The sequence below is a fragment of the Festucalex cinctus genome, chromosome 5 (assembly GCF_051991245.1).
Source record: "Festucalex cinctus isolate MCC-2025b chromosome 5, RoL_Fcin_1.0, whole genome shotgun sequence".
NCBI classification, from domain to species: Eukaryota; Metazoa; Chordata; class Actinopteri; order Syngnathiformes; family Syngnathidae; genus Festucalex; species Festucalex cinctus.
Genome location: NC_135415.1, coordinates 7,211,716 through 7,223,938, shown reverse-complemented (window position 1 = coordinate 7,223,938; position 12,223 = coordinate 7,211,716). Strand labels below are relative to the sequence as shown.

General features: G+C 42.5%; 1 protein-coding gene across 3 annotated transcripts in view; it reads right to left on the bottom strand.

Moving 5' to 3' along the window:
- Positions 1-30: 30 nt before the first annotated feature.
- Positions 31-12,223, bottom strand: part of LOC144018940 (rapamycin-insensitive companion of mTOR-like) — a 29,600-nt gene continuing 17,407 nt past the window's right edge. Inside the window, exons 30-38 of one of the 3 annotated variants that reach the window (XM_077521628.1) lie at positions 10,767-10,996; positions 9,606-10,698; positions 7,454-7,534; positions 4,072-4,331; positions 3,788-3,994; positions 3,392-3,544; positions 3,172-3,295; positions 1,807-1,945; positions 31-1,736 (exon numbers count right to left, since the gene is read on the bottom strand). In XM_077521628.1, coding sequence (XP_077377754.1) covers positions 1,656-1,736; positions 1,807-1,945; positions 3,172-3,295; positions 3,392-3,544; positions 3,788-3,994; positions 4,072-4,331; positions 7,454-7,534; positions 9,606-10,698; positions 10,767-10,996 — 2,368 coding nt within the window. In that variant the 3' untranslated portion in view covers positions 31-1,655. Of the gene's footprint in view, positions 1,737-1,806; positions 1,946-3,171; positions 3,296-3,391; positions 3,545-3,787; positions 3,995-4,071; positions 4,380-7,453; positions 7,535-9,605; positions 10,699-10,766; positions 10,997-12,223 lie in introns of all 3 variants that reach the window. The other 2 variants (XM_077521629.1, XM_077521630.1) reach the window with 2 other exon arrangements.

The following is a 12,223-nucleotide window of genomic DNA, read 5'->3' as shown; positions in this document are numbered from 1 at the left end:
GAGTCAAGTAAGACAAAACAAACACATGAAAAGGGTATTTCCATCTTTTTAATTAACAATGCATCCCTTTGATAGGATTGTATGTTTCTTTAGGTCATCAATGCCCCCAAAACATACTGTACACAATATACAGGGAAAACCACGACTCAGGCAAAAAAAAATAAAAACCAAAAACTTATTAAATTATAATACAGTCTTGAGGAAAATATAAATAACTTTTTTCTTCTCTGGTTGAGCTCACTATGGTACAGACATATAATAAATAGATCAGATCTGACATCACTCAGCTGATCTATGAATCATCTCTCTATGAGTCCATGTGTGTAGCAGCATTAGAGCAAAAAACAAGCCAATGGAGACAGAGATCAGTCCCATCCCATCTCCCTGGCAACCTTGTACAGATTATTTAGTCACCCCCTTCCATCTCAGCCACTGACAGTGATATTGCATTGCGGGGAAAAAATAAAAAATAATTTAGGGTATTTATACTCCTACAATGTAATGGCAACCTTTTTTTTTTTCTTTTTTTTTAAGAAAAGTGTTACAAGCAAGAAACAACTTGGCCCATGCGTGTTACACATGCAGAGGAAGTGAAGCACGGAGGTAAGAAGGCATAGTGTTGGACAGCTGCGGGCGGGGTTTAAGCAGGTTTTGATGCTAAATCTGAATTAAGTCATTCTACACAATGAATAGCAGATACAGCGCACTTCTTGACTAAAAAACACTAGCGTACCAAAAATGCAATGGCTGAAGAAGGACATGAAGCAAAAAGGATGGTCATAACAAGCATAAAACTACATGCTATTCTCCTCATGGACTTCATAAGGGTGGCATATACCGTATAGTGCTTAAAATGACAATACCACAGATGTTTGATTGTCTGAGATACAAGAAATAGGAAACCGTCGTCTGTGCTGACTGGAGGCTACAAGTTGCGGGGGAAGGGAGGAAAAGAGAAGCATAAACACGCGTGGCTTGTACAGATCACAGGCGGGTGAATGTGAAGCACAATTGCTCCAGAAACCTTAAAAAAAAAACTAAAAAACTAAACAAAACAAAACGAAACAAAAAAAAAAATAAAAATAAAAAACAAACAAACAAAAAAACAGCAGGACCCCCTTTTTTTTTTTTTTTTTTTTTTTTTTTTTTTTTTTTTAGTGTTTTGTTTCAGAGGGAGAAAAAGCACACAAGTTCTGTGGACTCACTAGGTGGGCAATGTGAAAAACAACCTCTGGAAGGAAACAAAGATTTTTCTTTTGAAACAACATGAATCCGTTGTCCTTTTGATCCAGTTTGTTTTGATGTATCATTGAGTGTTGCAAGTTTGACAATCCTCAGCAGAGCGTATTTGGTTAAGCTGCTCCTCTTTTTCGCCCGGTCAAAAAAATCTGAAACAGCATTAGGCGGTAAAACTTTGTTAAGAGATATTGATGTTCTTCACTGCTCATTTGCTTGAAGAACTGCGATCGACGTGACATGACGCTCCCCTCCTTCACTTTTTCCTTGGCTACTTGTACTCCGTTTTGAGCAATGGAGACATGCCAAATCTGCTCCCACCCTTCAAAACCATATCTGACGATCAGGCTTTCATGGTTCAATGTTGGGTGGCGTGTTCAGGGGCTGGTAGACAAGACCCAGGTGGGGGAGAAGGATGATCAGGATTCTGCAGAAGAGTCCTCTTCCTTTTCAAGAGGTTTTGGCAGCTTTGTCAGGATTGCCTCTGCCTCCTCGTACATCTAAAAGAAGAAAGATAAACATTACATCTATGCTGACTTGAGTGAGGTGGGGAAAGAGAAACAAACTTACTGGCATGAACTGCACATCCTGGAAGAGCTCCTGTATGAAACGTCTGGAGGTCAGGCGAAACATGCAGTGGGCTAAGAGGTGAGACACCTCTGAGTACAGGCAGATGTCATCAAACGCATATGGAAACTTCTCCTTTATCCTAAAGGGAAATAGAGGGAAGTATGTGCACAAAAGTAACAATTAAGGATCTGCCATACAAAAATAAATAAATAAAATGCAACAGCTTGTTCGGACTACAAGTTGCAGCAATCAAAAAATACTCCATGAAGAAGTGTTTATTTACCCCCCCGAAAAAAAAAAAACAACAACAACATCATCATTTTAATTTGTTGGACATTTTACAATAATTTTTTTGCTTATTCTCTTCCTTTTTGGACATTTTCAGGTAATTAGAAAAACAAAAACCTTTTCATCTACTTTTTGTCTCTTTTTCTGAGATCTTTTACATGTGGACTCTGACATTTTTTAAATATTTAACTCATAATAAATAAATAAATAAATAAATAAATAATAAAATAACAAATATATAATAATAATAATATTATACAATAAAATAAATAAATAAATAAATAAATAAATAAATAAATAATAAAAGAAAAATCAAAATCATTAATGTATTTAAAAAATATTTTATCTAAAAAAAAAAAAAATGTAAAAAACAATCTCAACTAATTTCTTTTGAGATCAGACAGGGAGCCACCGGTGGGGACTAAAGAACCATAGGTTGCAGACCCCCGAGTTAGGGGAAGACATTTTAAATAATTAAAAAAGATAATAATAATAAATAAATTTAAACAAATTAAATAAAAAGAAAAGTGATGGGAAAATGAAGCTTCATGATATTTTTTTTACTGCCCTAGATGGTGCGCTTGGTTTAAATGTAAAGGCTAATGCAATGGAAATTGATTACATTTCTACTGCATTTTTAAACCAAGAAAGCCATCTAGTGGAGTAAAAAAATATCAAAAGTGCTTCATGAAGCTTCATTTATCCATCACTACTTCAACTGGGACTCGTTTGCTGCCATCAGCACGAGGGCTGTGTTCGTAAATACGGTTTGAGTGTGCACTGCTTCCCTCTGACTGTTTGGATACTTGGAGCTAGTGATGGGAAAATGAAGCTTCGTGATTTTTTTTTTTTCCTTTTTACTCTCCTAGGTGTTCTTGATTTAAATATAAACAACCAACAACAATCAAGGCGAAAGCAATGGAAATTCATTAAATTTCCACTGAATCTTTAAACCAAGAGTGCCATCTAGAGGAGCCAAAAAATATCGCAAGTGCTTCATGAAGCTTTTCATGCCAAAAGAAAGTGTTACTTATAGTCCGAATATACAGTATGTAGAGCAAAAACCACGGCAATTACGTGAGAAGTCCTGTTTCGTGGCCTTTGGTCCCGACTGATGAGCTGAGGTTGATGATGAGGCGAAGCACCTCTTTTCTTAGCAGCACTCGGGGAGCAGGGCCGTCCTCTGATATTGCCTTGCCACCTATAGATGATGACATAACAGGTTTGAAAATATGGCTATGCTTATGTGTTTGCATACAAGATTAAGTCAATTTTTTTTTGTAATCAGATTATTCACCAATAACAATGTCGTTAGGGGTGGGTGTTCCACAGATGGAGCTTTGTGACACGGCGGCGTCACTGCAGCCTGACACGCCAGAGAACTTGGACTGAGGCATCACCTCCAGACGATGGCCGCTTTGGCCCGCCCAGGACGGGAAGTCCACATAGTCTGGAAGAACAAAGTTGCATCTCAATAAAACAACAAAATACGGAAGAGCATTCTGAGAATAAAGTGAGAATTCTGAGATAAAAGTCCGAATTCTCACTTTAACTGTTTGACCGCCAAACACGTTTAATGACGTATGCTAAAATTCGAATGAATGCCGGCATAAACGTTAACGTCAACTATGTTTTTGGGTTCCTCACAAAAAGCTTGTTTTTCTCCTTATCTTTTTCTATTTCGTGCAATCACCTGTCCGAGCCCGTGTACTGTTGCTCGGTGGTTGTGCAGGGTACCCGAGGACAATGGCTCCTACACAGTAGAGGCAGTTTTCATCAGTGTGATCCTGCAGCCCAGTCTCATCTGAGTCTATGATGTGGTTGGGGCAGTCGCCTCTACTGGCGATCAGCTCCGAGATACTGAACTGCTGCTTCAGTATTGGGAGGGCGGGACGATCACCTACAGTGTAAATGAATGACAAATCAGCATGATCTTTAACCATCTTGGTCCTTTTGTAGCCACACGCTGACGATTACCATTATCGTCCCCAAACAAAAAGCGTTTCCTCTCCTCTGAAGGCGGGCTTATCCTCTGCTGAAAGTACGCCGTGTCTCGGATGTGGAACATGTCGTTAATATCCACAGGCAGCGCAAGACCGATGTAGTCATCGCTGCACCCATAGGTGGCGCTCGAGACCATGGAGCGCACAGAGGAGCAACGTTGCAAAGTGCTCTGGTTGATTGGGCTGAGGAGCTCCTCTTTGTCCAGGGAGGCAAAGCTTAGAGCCTTCAAAAACCTAGGGAGGCCAAGAGGAGAGGTACATGAGAGGATCCGGGGGGAGAGACTGGGAAGGAAAGACGGGGAGTAGCAGCAAAAAAAAATGGTGGATAAAAGCAGAGAGAGATTTGGTGAGGAGAGTCACATCAGAAGCTACTGCTCGTTCAAGTGTTGAATCACAAGCTTCAAATGATAAAAGCAGAAAGGAAAGCTAACTGAATTTTCAAATGGAGAGAGACAAATATTTCACAACACTTAACTTATGACAACATTGTGATAGTTGTATTAATTCATAAAGTGGCCAAGGTGTTTCGTTATTTCACTCCATAGAGTAGGCTACTAGGCGTCCATTAGGGGTAAGAGAGATGTACAAACCTGCTTTCGTCAAACGTTTTGGCAGGTGTGACGTTACTTCCTGTCCCGCCCCCTTGACTTCCGGTCTAAGTCCCGCCGCCCCCTTTACCCAAATACGGATTTCCTATGACATCATACTTCCGGTGGTTGAGGACATGTCCAAACTGCAAATGGTTGTTTGACGTCATAGGAAGTTCATATTTGGGTAAAGGGGGCGGGACTTAGACCGGAAGTGAAAGGGCAGTGCAGGAAGTGAGATCACACCTGTCAAGACGTTTGATGAAAGCAGGATTGTATATCTCTCGGGGGAAGCCTTGTATCCCATCCCCCCATTTTATTCATGCATATTTAATATATATTAAATAGTGTAAGAATAAATACTGATATGCTTATTCATATAATGTATATTATAATGCAATTTGCAGTGTTTCCTCCATGTTCTCTAGCTTCTACACATTCCAAAAACATTAATTTCAGGTAACTTAAGACTCTAAATTGCCCTTAATTGTGAACGTGAGTGTGAATGGTCATTTGTCTATATGTTTCTTGCGATTAGATGGCAACCAGTTCAACATGTACCCCACCTCTTGCCAAAAGCCACCCGTGACAAGCTCGTATCTCACTGAGCGGCAAAGGCTTGTTGAGGGTATGTTCGGGTATGTCCGCGTAGTGAATACTGGTTTTTTTTGTTCTTTTGCAAGGGTTTGTTCAAGGTTGCAAAGACATTCACAAACAGTTTTAACAGTCGCAAACATTTTTTCATGTTGCCATCCAATTTTGAACATGTTCAAAATTTCTTTTGCGACTTTGTTTTCTAAACCTTGTTAAATCATCACCATGATCAGTGTCTTCACATAGATGAATAACATGATTTAACTTAAATATAAGCATTTTTGTTTTATTTCAAAAGTGTATTGCTAACCCTTGACATTAATCAGTACCTAAGAAATAGCTGTCACTTTCAAAAAGGTTGGTGACATTTGCTCTATTCTATGCCCCTGAAAGCAAAGCAGCGATATCTTCTATGCTACATGAATGTCAATGGGAAAATTAGCAACCAGCACATCTACTTATGCCAATGTCAGACTACGCGATTTTTTTGTCTTACACGACAGTTGCGCTGTCACATTACCCGACAAATTCGCTCCGTGTCGTGGACGGGGCTTGTAGTCACTACACGTCTGAACGCGACAAGACACCTGCCGATCATCGCGTGTTGTCTTGCCAAGAGAGACGCGTCAGCCACTGTTTGTCGGGGAGGTGGGACAAAAAAAAGAAAAAAAAAAGAGGCAAGGACAGGGAGTGTTTGCGTGAATGGAGCACGGATGGGACAAGTGTGATGTGAGCGCATTGCTTGCGTTCCCTGCTCCGCAATAGTGTTTAAAATATGATTTAGTAGCCAACACTGTATTTTTATTTATTTAGGCCTATATGCGACGGGGCAATAGTCGATTTTGTTCATTAATTTGCGGGATGACATCTTGTTTTATTATTTTATCAAACACTGAAATATTATATTGCTTGAGTATTTTTTACTGCTTCATCATTTATTCATATTTGACTTGTTTTAGTACGGTGCATTGGATAGTACGCTACTCACTCCGAAGGGGGGGGGGGGGGACAACTTTCAAGTGAGAGCGAGTGACAAGGCCGCCAGGCCAGGCCCGCGAATATGAAAATGTGATCGATCCTCACTAAATATGTGCCCATCTCATATGCCCAAATCTCTGAAATGATTAGAACAACAGTCACAATATATTTTGGTCCTCTCTTCACGTCGCCCTTGCCTGACGAGTTGCACGGATGTGTGCGTGCTCCATGCAGCTCCAGCGCTGCAGCTCCAGCGCTGCAGCGGGGCGCCCCCCCCCCCCCCCCCCCTCGAGATGCACTTGTCTGGCCCCATCCCATGAAATAACCAGGGGATAAATAAATAAATACATAAACGAATAAATAAACAAATGTATACATAAATAAAAAGAGCTATAAAGTGCGTCCAGTGTGTGATTGACGTTTCGCTCCCTCTCCCTATTGGTCAATGCTGTGGAACCAAACGGACGACGTCGTAGGTATGTCACATTATGCGTCAAGACGAGCAAAAATTCTACTTTCGTCGTGATGGTCGTGAACCGTCCCGGACAACAGGCGACCAGTCGTTGAACGTGTCACATTACACGCGCGACGCTACGTCAAGACAACCCGAAATCGTTTACGACATGCCCCGTTTGTCCGCGACACGTCGGTCGGGCTCAAATCGGGCTGTTTTCGTGTAGTCTGACATCGGCATAATGCGATCCAATCTTGCGGCCGAGACAAGCTCGTTTTGTGCGAGCATGTGAAATTTGTGGCGGTGAGAATTGAGAAAGTACAATTCCAGTATGGGACACACATTTACTCATGTCCGAGGAGCTGCTTGCGCATATTTTGCTTGCATCCAGGAAATGTAAAAAGGATGTGGATCATTCCCACAGATCAATAAATCACACAGTTTGAAATAAGAGAGGAAGTCCGCCTACCTACCTGCCAACTTTGCCACCACCACCTGTCATTAGAGCCTTGAGTTGGTTCAATGGACATAAACATGCTTGTGTAAATATGATCAGCGGTCAGATTTGTGGGATTGCTATTTGTTACTAATACTAACAACCAATCTACAAGGGACTTTCTGACAATTTCTAGAGGGGTCTAAGCACTGGTGACGACCCCTGTGGGTAAAGAGGCAACAGAGGAGAGTAAAAGCAGACTCGCGCTACAATCTAACTAACAAGGACACTGGCAAGGTCCACCCACCGCGGCACCAGCGTTCTGGACAGTCTGCGGTATGGACTTAAGACGCTGGATTCTGGGCAGGTACTTCTCCTATCTGATAACCTGACAAACACATCAGAACGTCCACGAAACACAAACAAGCCTGTGACTGCTGATGCAGACAGAAACACTGACCTTCCCTTAAGATTGATTCTGTACTGTATAAACAATACAAGTATTAGGACACATGCATATCAATATATTTAAAAAAAAAAAAAAAAAAAAAAAAAAGGGAAAATGGGAAAAAAAAAATAGAACTGCTTGTCCCTGTTTTTTTTTTCCTCTCCAATTCAGCTTACACACAATTAAAAGACCATTTCAGGTCAGAGGTCACTGATGTCATAATATCTGTTCTAATAGATCCAACTAACTGACACACGAGCACATACATACATACATACATACATTATTCTCTGTATTAGGGCTGTCAGTTGATTATAGATAATTAATCGCATGATTTCCAATAGGCAATTTGTGACTAACTGCAATTTAATTACAAGATATAGCTGTTCTAAATGTACAATAAAATATGAATTCAAGTTTTTTATACTCTTGTTCATTAAAATAACAAATGTGGTATGATCTTTTAAATGTAGTTGTATCTTTTATTTCATTAATACAGCACGTTTATAGATGTGTTGAGGTTATTTTCTGCCACTAGATGGGATTAGTGTTTCATGTTGGACATTTGTGACAGAAACTGTTCCATTTTTCTTTTCAAATTTAGAGCAATTGGTATTTGGAACTAGGGTTGTTCCGAATCCGCTTTTTTGGCACCCGATTCCGATAACCAGTTTTACACGGCCATACTGATACATAAGTTGTTGTTGTTGTTGTTGTTTTTTTTTGCTACCCAGCCATTGGTTCAGAGCATTCAAGGGCCAATAGGATATCTTGGCTCGGCATGCGGTGAACACGCCATACACCAGTGACACAAGACAAGATGCTGCAACCAAAGTCCTATATTAGTGCCGGAAATAATGGTATCGGCATGATACTTGTTAATACTCGCCGTTGCCGATACCACTGTTTTAAGGCAGTATCGGGGCCTCTCTCATATCGGTATCGGAACAACACTATTTGGAACATAAAGCAGCTCGAGGACTCCAGGCCATTTTGCTCATTGGAAATTACAACTATAGCCGCCAGTCCCCACAAATATATGTATTTCTTTTAGTACATTATTGATAAATTGTGTTATAGTGACTACTTTGCACAATGGTGAATTTAAAATAAACCATTAACAGCAATGTTTTTAAATTAATTATGTTAACGCCTCTGAATATTGTACTTTACTTTTTAACTTATTTGCTCCCAAAAATGTATAAATAAGTTCTATTTTAAATGTTTTAGGGGCCCCAAAGACCTATTTATACGGGGTTTTTTGTTTTTGTATGCTAGTGCAGGGGTGGCGAGATCCGGTCCTCGAGGGCCACTGTCCTGCAGGTTTTGGATAGTTCCCTTCTTCAACACAGCTGATTCATGATCAATTCGTCAGCAAGCTCTGCAGAAGCCTGATGACGAGCCTGTTAATTGGAATCAGCTGCACTTCGAGTAGGGAAATCTATAAAACCTGCAGGACTCCGGCCCTCGAGGACAGCAGTTTGTCACCCCTGTGCTAGAGCATACAGAAGGCTTTGACGCAGCTTCTCAATTGCAAAGAACGGTTTAAGAAATGGTAGTTATTATACAAACGGCCAGCAGGCGGCGGCAGAGCAAAAGAGCTCAATGTTGAAAAAAAGCCATGTTGAAAAAATAACTTGATTACTCACAATTCTAGATTTGTGAATAATGATGAAGTTTAGCTATATTCTTAAGCTAATTACTGCAAAATGGAAACAGATAGAAATCTACTTTTTTAGACTAATCTTTCTTTTGGTAGGTTCCATGTTTTTATAGCAATAGAACACAATATTCTGTGGGCCTTGCAAAATCAGTAAAAATGCCTGGGAGTGAATGAGTTAATGCCTTAATTTAAGCAAAATCCATTTAATGGCTTTTTTAAATGCTTGTTAATGACCTACAGAAACCCTGTAACAGCAAACAGTAAAAATGGTACTCATGAACCATTAAGAAAGACAAATAAAGAACAACAAAGTGCTTTTGCTACATCGTTTCCATAGCCAAGCATTACCTGCGAGGTGTGAGTCGAGAGTCCAAGCTGCCAGTCTTCATAGTGATGGTGTCTGTGAAGAGCACATCTTTTGCAGGTGATGCCAGTGCTTCACTATGGGACAAAGACGGGTGGATCCTTTGTTGCTGCAGCCGCTTCAACGTGGCATAGCCCAGAGCGTCTCTTGGGCTGGTGTACATGAAGCTGCAGTCAGCCAGGCTCTTGATGGTGGTCACCGAGGGGGACTTAAGAGATTGCGCTCGACGGGGGAGCGTGTGCGAGGAGCCGGGGGGTACCAAAGAGACAGTGGAGGACTTGGAAGCGGACATGTGGTTTGTCTGTGCCTGGGGGGCGAGAGGGGACAGCGTTTTGACAGTCTTAGCTGAGACAACCGTGTTGAGGCTCACGCAGTCGGAAGAGTCCGGTTCGGGTTCGGAATGCTCGGGGTTTCCGACGGTTTCCCTCGATGGACTGGAGCTCATGGAGCTGATGCCGCTGGTTGTGGTGTCCGTGTTAAAACTCTGACTGCGGCTTTTAAACTGAGTACCTCCCGCGCTTCCTCCTCCGCCACCCACATTACCCCCACCCGATGAGGAACCTCCATCTGCTCCTGCCAGACGCTCTCGGCTGCTCTGCTCCCGTTCTCGACAGGGATGCTCGGCGTGCCCTCCCAGACCACTGAGTGCCAGGCCCGAGCCTCCTCCCCTGGCCAACTTTCCATCTACAAGATGCTCCTCAGATCCCCCTCTGGTCCCGACAAATGAGGTCTCCAGGCTGACAGTGGGACTCTTTGGCATTCCTCTGCCATTTAACACAGTGGTGAAGACGTCGCCCTGGTTCGGGCTGTAGACGGAGGGCTCCGTCACTGTCCGGTTCCGCCTCATCTTAAACTCAGTCGGTGTGCGGGAGCCCGTCGGAGTCTTGGGGTCGCTTGTGGAGCGCAGTTTCTTGCTGGGAAGAGATAGGGAGTTGAGGAAGCGTGCACGGACAAAGCGTGTGGAGGCCAGGATGGTGAAGGGGCTGCGGTCCTTGACTGGTTTGGAGTGTATGTAGAAAGGAGCCTCATCTGACTGGTCCAGAGCATCACATTTGTCATCGTCCAGGATGTACATGTCTGAAAACACAAAATGCAAGATTAAGCATCATGTTCTCCAACAATAGTAATACATCAGCCTTACATACTTGGTTGAGACTCGCTTTCACTGTTGTGACGGGAGCTGGTGGATTCAGAGTTGAGACTAAGCGTGCTTGGCACGGACGATAGTTCAGAGGTCAACTGGGTTTCAACCTCATCTGGAGTGACTGGCCACAGCGTCCTGCGACTGTGTCTGACTGCATCCCAACCATACTGCTTCAACATCTCACACCCTTGCCGCGTTTTGGAGATCACTCCCAGCATATAAACACACGTACTGTGGATATAAAGAGATGGCTTTTTAGTGAAGAACAGAGGACTCTCAAAAGTTTAGTTAATAAACCATGCAACTTTGTTCATATTTATTAAATTCAGTGTTACTGTTGAATAAATTTAAAGGCAGGGTCTTCCGTTTTCACTCAGGAAAATGCACTATATAAATACAAGATGTATATCCATGAATTCCTTCTCAATCGACACCTCTGGGCTTCTGTTAATGTGTGGTGGTGATTTTTTCCTAAACCCCCATACCCCCCCAGCCCCCCTCCCCCAGCCTGTATTTTGCCATTTTGTGTTTGTTTTGTCAACAGTGGGACGTTTCTGTGGACGGACAGTTGCTTACCCCTCCAGCCAATCACAGAGGGGGGCGTGTCACTCCCTGGTCTGCAGACGGGGCCGGGCGAATTTGTCGGCTGCATGACGTCACTCCGGCCGTAACTTGACAGCACGCACAGATTATTTTTTTTTCCCCCCAACAAAAGAAGCTTGTGTGAGTGAGTGCGTGCGTGCGTGCGTGCGTGAGTGAGTAGAAAAAAAAAATAATAGGGAAAAAAAAATCACCACCACACATTAAAGGGGCTGTCTGCCGGATTCACTCAGGAAAATGCACTTTTTAAATACAGGATGTACACACTTTAACTTTCTCTCAGTCTACATATCTCTGTTTTTGTTAATCTTTTGTGGTAATTTCATCCTAAACCCCCACCTCTCCAGCCTGTATTTTGCCATTTTGTGTTTGTTTTGTAAACAGCGGGACGTTTCAGTGGAAAGACAGTGTTTACAACCCTCCAGCCAATCGCAGAGCGGGGGGTGGCGTGTCGCAAACGGGGCCGGGCGAACGTGTCAGTTGCGTGACATCACTCCCGCGGCAATTTGAAAATTTGAAAGCACGGATTTTTTTCTTCTTCACTCACTCATTCACACACGTAAGCTTCTGTGAGTGAGTGTGTGAAAAAAATAAATAAAAAATAGGTGCGTGCTTTCAAATTGCCGCGGGAGTGACGTCACGCAGCTGACCCGTTCGCGACATGCCACCCCCCCGCTCTGCGATTGGCTGGAGGTTTGTAAATACTGTCTCTCCACAGAAATGTCCCGCTGTTTTCAAAACAAACACAAAATGGTAAAATACAGGCTTGGGGGGTGGGGGTTTAGGACAAACTCACCAACAGAAATGAAGACAAGCCCTGATCTGTAAATTGAGAAGTAGTTTGATTGTTTAAATCCT